At 39.9% G+C, this 9,510-nt stretch overlaps 1 protein-coding gene across 1 annotated transcript in view; it reads left to right on the top strand.

The window, feature by feature from the left end:
- Nucleotides 1-691: 691 nt before the first annotated feature.
- Nucleotides 692-9,510, top strand: part of LOC124119156 (glycoprotein-N-acetylgalactosamine 3-beta-galactosyltransferase 1-like) — a 69,370-nt gene continuing 60,551 nt past the window's right edge. The window contains exon 1 of the mRNA XM_048386495.1: nt 692-849. Coding sequence (XP_048242452.1) covers nt 692-849 — 158 coding nt within the window. The remainder of the gene's footprint in view (nt 850-9,510) is intronic.

Genomic DNA, 9,510 nt, shown 5'->3' with positions numbered 1-9,510 from the left:
GCTCGGCAAACCATTGGCAACCACCAGCGTGTCATCAGTGATCGTACAGTCCGACGTCGCCTAACTGCCAACAACATCTCGTGCCACCGTCCTGCCCATCCCGAGAGATCGTCACCGACAGGCCCGACTGCAATGGGCCAGGCAGTATCAAAATTGGCGTCAGCAGCAATGGAGAAGAATCATCTTCAGTGTTGAAAGTCGCTACTGTGTTTCAACGGTGGATGGCAGAGTCAGGGTCTGGCGAAGGAGGGGCGAACGTTATGCTGATGCTTGTGTTATGGAACGAGACCCGTGGGGCGGCCCAAGCATCATGGTTTGGGGTGGAATCGGACTGAACCAGAGAGTGGGACCTGTGGTCTTTCAGAATATTGGTCCAGGCAGGGGTAATGGCATCAGAGCTCTCCGCTACATTGACCAAGTCCTCAGACCCCATATCGTGCCTTTTTTTGCCCGTCATCAAAACCACACCTTTCAGCAAGACAACGCCCGTCCCCACACTGCCAGAGTCACCAGGGACTTCCTCCAGCAGCACAACATCCAAATCATGCCTTGGCCTGCCCTCAGTCCGGATTTGAATCCCATTGAACACTTGTGGGATGAGATCCAACGCCGACTCAACGACGTACGCCATAGGCCGACAACTGCAGCAGAACTGCGTGTAGCGTTTCTGAGGATATGGACCCAAATCCCAATGGCCTTCATCAACAGGCTAGTCAACGCCATGTACAGGAGCTGTGTGGCTGTAGTGGCCACACCAGGTACTGATTTTGAACCCCCCAGCTGTGATGTCTTCTGGTGCCTCCCCAAATTCACAATTCGCAAAAACATTCCCCAGACTGTTAATTTCATGTGGGTCGAACACTAACTTTCTCAGATGTCTTTACTTACATATATAAGCATTTGAAAATAAAGATGATATTTATATGATACATCCACATGACGTTTCTTTTGCCTTTCAGTGTATAATAAAGTATTCAGTATCACATATAATATAAGAGCCATGATGTGAAGGCTCACTTTTTACAGTATTTTGACATCATAGTTACTTTTAGTGACCTTTTTAAATTATTACATACACATCAAGGAATATGAACATTTTACACACACACACATTTGCGGGACTGCTTTCTTTGCAAACACTGGTTCTTAGAAATCACATCGGATAAGGGCTAACTACCATCAGCTTTAACTGTCTGAGAGGAAAGCACTGTGCGCCGATTGATTATATCAGAAACAACCAGTCACAGTCAGCAATGATAATGCATGTGCTTTGCATACAGACTTCATACAATCATGTTACACAATATTTATCCAATCATTAATGTATGACATTACATGATAGAAACGAAGGAGGTTCTTCTGGCATAAACGTAAGAGACGCAATGCCTGTTGCTAGGTCCTGTGATATGGCAGATACCTCCCATAGATACTAAAATAGTATAAAACCTAATGTTTACCTAGATAGATTTATTTCAGCTTCAAAGTACGTTGAAGATAAGGTGAACAATGAAGGGTCCTTGCATATTCGCAGGTTAGTTTAACTGTTGGCCTGATTAAATGAAACAACTTGCTCGTTTCATCGACAGAGAATTCATTGCAACGTGCTCTTGTATTTCACGCAAAAATACTAGTATTTTGTTGAAGTATAAAAGCCTAGTATGTCACACACGATAATAGTGATAGGGTTTATTCATTCGTACCTGTTGTAAGCAGTTTCCGATGTGCTGCTGCTGCCGACGCCTGCTCTGCTGACAGCGATTGTAATGAACATGGCACATGTACAGGAACCACACCAGGCAAAGTATGCACATGTACAGATGGGTATGCTGGCACAGCCTGCAATGACGGTAGGAACATGTCATAAATATAATTTACGGTAATCAAATGTTGTGTGACAATAACAACGACTCTAGGCAATAGATATTACTACAAGGTCAATGTTAAGTAATGGTGTTTGATATATTCAGCGCTGACATATCGTCACGTGGAACACAACGAAAAATGTTCTGCTCATGTTAAATTAGCACATTTATTATGTGGATGACACAACCCATACTTTTGGTTACTTAACCATTGGTGTGATATTGCCGTTAGCAGATTTAACGTCTAAAGTGGGAATGTATTTACCTGAAGACGCCCTAGATTTTCGCAACGACTCACAATTTACAGAAGGGTTCAATATGCTTTCAACTCGGTATGGCAAAGACAAAGGCAGGTCAAGCAACCATGGATATAGGTTATTAGATCTGTGAAAAAATTCCAACTTTTATTTGGTAAATGGAAGAATATGCGACGATAAATACATTGGAAATGTAACAAATGAGAACGTTAGTGGTATCGACTATGCCATCGCCAGTAGAGGAAAACTTAGTAGTTCATGACAACAATAGCATTTACCTCCCAATTTCAAAGGAAAGCGATGAAGCGCGAGCGAGTGTACAATGGAGGGGGGTACTTGAATGTGCGTTAGACCGTTGCAACCTCCCTAATGATGTGGTAACAATGGGGACAAAGGATGGTATTGATACAAGCGGAGTGAAGGTGTTGACACAGGTGCTCGTCGTCTGCTAGCGGTTTCCCGTTCGTCGTCTGCTACCCCGTTTTCAACGGGTTAGATGCGAATAAGAAAAAAGTTCGTCTGCTTTAGGATAGTCGTCTGTTGGTTTTTGCGACTGAGGATGGTTGTTGTAAGTGTCTTCCTGAGCTTGAAGAAGTTAGACGATGGGGAACTAAGCGACCGACCGCCTATAACAATGTCAACATACCCCGGCCTTACAATTAATGTCAAAATACCAGCCTCGCCTGAAGCTTCCCATTCATAAATTGTGTGACCAGTGTCCCGTATTTATGATATGTTAGGGAAGATGTGTTGTACATTTGTTATTTTAAAAGGGAATTATTTCAGAGAGGATATATATGGGTATTCCCCTCATTAAACCTTTCTTTCGTTGGTGTCTATTAAACGTATCCGGTATTTAATACATTTGAATGATGTAGGAAAGTATGTGCGTGTAGATGTTGTATCTATATCCGAACACGAATGTATGACACCTTTCAATAGATCAATTACGGTTCTAACCACGACACGCAACATGACTATGAGCGTGGTTAGCAGTTCATATTTATAAACACATCGTAAATGACAGATTTCTAATGAATGAACTCGCCCGCACACATGTCTGTAGGGTTATGTTCGCCCGAACTGTAAACAGTGACACATTGATAACAGGAAGGGTGTGTGGAATGCACTCGTCCTTGTAATGGTAAAATACGCGTTTAAACTCACCATTTAAATGATGACATTACTTTTTAGATGTATTGGTGTCAGTGAGTGAGTGAATTTAGTTTTACGCCACACTCGGCATTATTCCAGCTCTAGGACGGTTGTCTGTCAATAAACGAGCTTGGACCAGACAATCCAGTGATCAACAACATGAGCAGCGATCTGTGCAACTAGGAACCGATGGCACGAGTCGGCGAGACTGACCAACCGATCCCCGTCAGTCGCCGATAAGTATGGGTTACTGAAGGTCGATTCTATAACCCGGACCTTCACGGGTGTAGTATGACGAAGACTATATACTAATATGATCAGTTTGCTGAGGTATTTTCTCGTCAATTCCTTAGATTCGACCAAAATATTTCTTTTGAAAAAAACAACAACAATATAAAACATATATTTCGTAACGGATTAACATGAACATTCTAATTGATGGATTACATTGTGAAGTAAAACTACACAGTAACTGTTAATACTGATAGAAACATTCACTGTTTATAATTTAAGGCGACAATCCTTTGATAAAACAGCGTTAGCTTAATCGATTAGATATAGAATACAATGTAGGAACATACACATTTTCTTACCATTTGTCTGCCCATTGTTGTATTTAATTTAGAGATTTTTGGATTAAGTTTTCTGCCATTTTAATGCTTTTAGTGCGGATCCATAGGGCTCCATCATCCGCGAATTTTGAAGTGTTTAGTTTAGGGGATAAGCCCTCGAATAGATCATTTATCATTATATTGAAGAGGGTTGGGCTGAGAATGCTGCCCTGGGGAGTGCCATTTTCTAGGGGACACTGGTCCGATAGCGATAGCTTAAAACCGACTGACTGATATAGAAGATTTAACGTGCGCTTTCCGACTGCAGCGTATTTCGCACACGGGCCTGGCCAGGCCATTTAGTGTATTCCGAGAAGGGTGAAAGTGGTGTGTGCAACCCAAGAGGGGGCTTTTAGGGGTTGCTTATATCGATTTTTGAAATTTTAAAATTTGGAATAAATGCCGAGGTGGGTGGAGGAGGGAACTAAGGGAGCCGGGTGAGGTGGGTGTTTGTATGTTTATTGGATTTTGGATTGGTAGATTAATTAGTTTTTAGATGCGCTTAATTAGGCCTGTTTTGATTAGGAATACGCCTAGGGCCTTGAAGTTTTCTAGTTTATTTTGAGGGTTTAGTATTTCATCCAGAGTAGGAACCTTATTTAGATTGGTTTGTAGTGTGGTTCTGTGTGTTTGGTAGTGGGTGCAGTGGATGAGTGCGTGTTCTGTGGTTTCGGGTTGTTTGCAGTGGGGGCAGTTGCCTGTGGTGTGTCTTTTAAGTTGTTTTAGGTGGTTATTTAGGTTCGTGTGTCCTGTTTGGAGTTTTGTAATTAATCTGTCAATTTTTTTAGAGGGGTGTAGGATTTTAGGTTTGGCTAGTGGTTTTCTGAGCACTTTTTGGATTTGGCTATTTGAGTTTTGATATTGATTATGCCATTTTTTGGTTATTTTTTGTTTGTTTACACTTTTAATTTCTGATTTTGAGATGGGTAGGTTTAGGCTTATTTCTGGTATTTTGAGAGATAATTTAGCTGCTTTATCGGCGCTTTCGTTGCCGTAAATTCCTACGTGGGCGGGGATCCACAAGAAGGTTATTTGTTTGCCTGCTTTTGTTAGGTCGTTGGAGCTTTTAAGTATTTGGTTTATTAATTTAGGTCGTTTTTTTGTATTTTTGTTTTGGAGGGCTTGTAGCCCACTAAGCGAGTCAGTGAGAATTAGGATTCTTTTGTTGTTTTTTGATTGTTGGTTATGCAGGGCTGAGGCCATGCCCATGCTTAAAACCTGCCTACAGTATGTATTTAACAAAAATTGTAAACAATAAAAAGGAATGTGATTGGTTGATACACGATTGGTTGTGTCCTAAGCTAAATGGATGGCTAGACAGAGGGGAATACTAAATCCTGTTTATCCTGTTGGACTGGCACTAATCTTGTTGACATATTTACTGGATGCATTGAAAGAGATTAGGGTGTCACTATAGATGAGCTTGTGTGGGGGCTAATCCTTAATGCCCTATAGACGAGCTTGTATGGGGGCTAATCCTTAATGAGTCTGAATTGAGAGTAATGTTATTCTAATATACCCCGGTAGGTGATGAAAGATATACTTAAATAAATATCCTTTGTCTGGGAGATGGGATCTTGATACCTTAGGCTAGCATTTATCTAAAAGCTTCAAATCAATTAAACTATGTAGACGTAACTCTTGTCTTATTGAATAGTATGTCTAGAAGACGCGCTCACATTACCTTATCACTAGAAGCACTACAAGTAGAAACGGGAGAACTCCCATTGAAACTAAGACGAGAGCAGGCAATATTATCGTTCTGGGGACGAACATCAAACCCTTTGGTTAAAAAGATATGGCAAGACAAAAACGCTCGAGATGAGGCCCTAGCTCGAAAAAAATCCCTCACTAAAGCCATCTGGGATATTAGTACGTGAACTCATTCGAAGTCACAATTGCGATGACATTCAGCCTCCAGAAAGTCACTACAAAGGGTTACACCCTCCCTGGACTTTACAAACTCCCAAAGTTGACACTGCTTTAACATCAGAAGTCACTAAAAGAGAAAACCCAACCCTACTACGATCAGTAGCTATCACTAAAATTCAAACTACCTGGGACAGCTGGGCCCATATATACACTGATGGATCCAAGAATCCTATCAACAACAGTGCTGGTTACGGGATCCATATCCACAGCTCCAAACCCCAAGCACATTCAGTTCGCTTGCCCGATGGTCAGTCAGTATTCACGGCTGAATTGGAGGCAATTCATCATGCACTCAAACTCATACCGGAACTCCCGGAAGCAAAGGCAGTCATCCTATCAGACTCGCTCAGTGCACTTCAGGCCATCAGTGGAAGAAACTCAAACTCCAGGCCAAACACAGTCAACAATATTCTATACGAATATACAAAACTATCGGACCAAGGGCAACAGGTGGAGCTGTGTTGGATCCCCTCTCACATAGATATTCATGGAAATGAAAAAGCAGACTCACTGGCGAAGCTAGCTCTAGACAAAGCGGATATACAGCCTATTCCCTTTAGTAAACTAGAGATAAAAAGCAAAATCAAAGCCTCCATAGCAAAAAGATGGCAAACCCAATGGGACGCAAGTAAGATCGGCAGATGGCTATACAAAATTGAACCCAAGGTCCAGCAAAAGCCAAACTCATACTCAAATGAAAGGAAAATTGAAACTGCTATCTCACGCCTCAGACTTGGTCACAAAAAGCACTATGACAAGGTTTGTTCATCTTGCAATCAGGCTGAAACCATTGACCACCTGTTACTAGAATGTCAAGACCATGCCCCAGCCCGGGCTAGGTTAAAACAAGAATTGCAGTTAGATCCGCTATCTGTCATAGATCTCCTAAAGCCAAGAGATGCAATAGCGAAGGCCAAACTAACTCTATTTCTGAGAGATGGACAGCTGCTCGAACGTATATAAACAGAGCAGCCAAGGATAAAAATGAAATCATATCAATATAAGAAAATAGAAATCATATCAATGCAAAAACAGAAATTATGTGAACACCGAACTCACAATAGATATGTGAACCCTTCTCACACACAGGAGCCCCAAAGAGGGACAGGTCAGCCGAAATTGCCTAGGCAGAAGGCGACCTCTTAAACACCTAATGCAACAACAACATTACCTTAGGCTAGCAACCATCTAAAAAGCTTTAACTGAAACTACTGATATTTTGTATATGCATTTTACCTAATGATAATTATTACTTGCTAAACTATAATTATATGAAATGATGTATAAATATTACACCATGATAACTCATAAAAGCACTTGATGTAGATCTAATTATTATAAGATAACTTAGTATAAATGTTATCCCATGATAGTACCGTAGATCATGCTCGAAAGTTGTTTGAACAAGACTACGATCGATATCCTCATCCCAGTAAAGCTCTTAAAACTTTTTTTATGGTAGACATAGTGAGAACAAAAATTAATAATGTCTGATGCAATTCCTTGTTTTGATGTTCATCACATGTTTCCATGTTTGTTCAGGTGAACACTTGCATGTGTTTGTGATGGGTACCACCGGTGGGGCAGGATACAGTCACCTTTTCGCGAACATCTATTATCATTACTATTTACATGTAATAGTGATTCATAAACACATGATAATACATTAATGGCGTAGCTGGAATCATTTAACGGAGTCTGTATTTAGGAGATATTTCTTATGATTATGTAAAGTTAAGGATTATCTGCCCTGCGCGAATATATTTTTCAAACCGAGCCTTGATTGGACACGTAATTAGTGAATGCAATTTGGGAGTAAAACTTCAATCATCAACAGTTCAATTATTTTCGACAATTCATTTACGTTGTATTGGACCTTTTCGCAAACCATCAACAGATTATAAAGGCGTATATAAGCCAGTTACCACTGAATGTTATTGTAATTCTCACTAAAACTATTTTACCCGATTTGGACATCAATGTGAAATACTGTTCATAGCCACTGCTGTGATATTACCTTTCAGCTTTGGTTCAGTTTTCTATTCGCCAAGGAAGTTCTCAAAACACAAGAAACAACAAAACGCTGATTTAGCATGAACTGAACAGTTTATATCAGTGGAACGACCAACGTCCATCAGCAGCTCAACACGTCATCTGATTCGTAAACACGCTTTTACACGCATTAGTTACATGTGTACACATGAAAATTGTGAAGTTGATATAAGAAGGGAATAACTCAAATTACTTATAATTATAAAGAACCGAGAGGTAAGAAAATGTGTTAATCAATTAAACTATGTAGACGTAACTCTTGTCTTATTGAATAGTATGTCTAGAAGACGCGCTCACATTACCTTAGGCTAGCAACCATCTAAAAAGCTTTAACTGAAACTACTGATATTTTGTATATGCATTTTACCTAATGATAATTATTACTTGCTAAACTATAATTATATGAAATGATGTATAAATATTACACCATGATAACTCATAAAAGCACTTGATGTAGATCTAATTATTATAAGATAACTTAGTATAAAAGTTATCCCATGATAGTACCTTAAAAGTTGTTTCCAAGGCTGGAGCTGATTGAATATTCGCGACATAAAGGGACCTTCCAATTATACTGTGGGCTTTGTCACAGGGTACAAGAATATATACATTGATTCATCTGTTATTATTTTGTATAATTGTATTTATTACAAGATGATTTTCAAATTGAAACGGAAAGGCTAACCCAGACATTGGTATGAACAGAACTAAATAGTGAAATTAGTCAATGACCACACCCGATCAATGAATAATCAATAAATGATATTTAAACACATAGTATTATGTTTAATAATATCGGGATATACGTAATGCACAAAATCAACACCCTGATCAAAGCGTTACATTATATTACCACGGTCAATGGATCAGTGTGCACTCGATTATCATTCTCAGCTCCCTGATGACTATAAAGCCAAAGCTGCCTATGATGCGCTATAGGGTTAAAAATCTCATCCTTCCTGGGACCCATTCACTGCTGAGTGAAAAGTCTATATTTCGAACAAAGTCACTTGCCAAAGAAGACACCACATGTGCTTCGATCAGGGCGGGACAGGGCCCAAGCCTCAGGAACTCTCAGGAGTCAAGCTGCTTCACTTATCCAACTACTCTCCGCGACCGACGTTGCTCAACTTCATCTGATTTGTGCCCTGTGCAAAAGAGGTTTACAATAAAAAGGACATTAGAATGGGTCAAATATGTGGCAGCTGCAATAAGTAACAGGCCCCAGAATTAATGTAAATGCACTCACGAATGTTTAGAATGTTCACTTTTGATTGTCAAGCCTCCGTTTAATAGCAACGAATTAGTCTCTCGTTTTATTTGGGCCGTGTTATTTCATATGACGGAGATATGAGTTTGAACACCCGTCAGGTCTTGACTCCTTTATAAGTAATAGCAAATACATGTCGTTTCCTTGATGAAAAATGTCGAATATTATAAAAAATATACTGAACCAAATTAAAAACTTCACAATCTTAAAAGTTTAACATTTTGACCAGTTATCATTGTGGGCCCTTATTGTGTATTTAAACAGTAATGGCCACGTATTGTCTTCAGATAACACGCGTTTTTGTGCAGGTGAATCCATCAAAATCACGTGCACAGCACTATAGTGGCAAAAGTGTTTTTTCACGTGCAATT

This window comes from Haliotis rufescens, unplaced genomic scaffold (assembly GCF_023055435.1).
Source record: "Haliotis rufescens isolate VD_foot unplaced genomic scaffold, xgHalRufe1.0.p SCAF_6, whole genome shotgun sequence".
NCBI classification, from domain to species: domain Eukaryota; kingdom Metazoa; phylum Mollusca; class Gastropoda; order Lepetellida; family Haliotidae; genus Haliotis; species Haliotis rufescens.
Note: the sequence above shows the minus strand (reverse complement) of the source record. Positions and strands in the feature narration are given on the sequence as shown.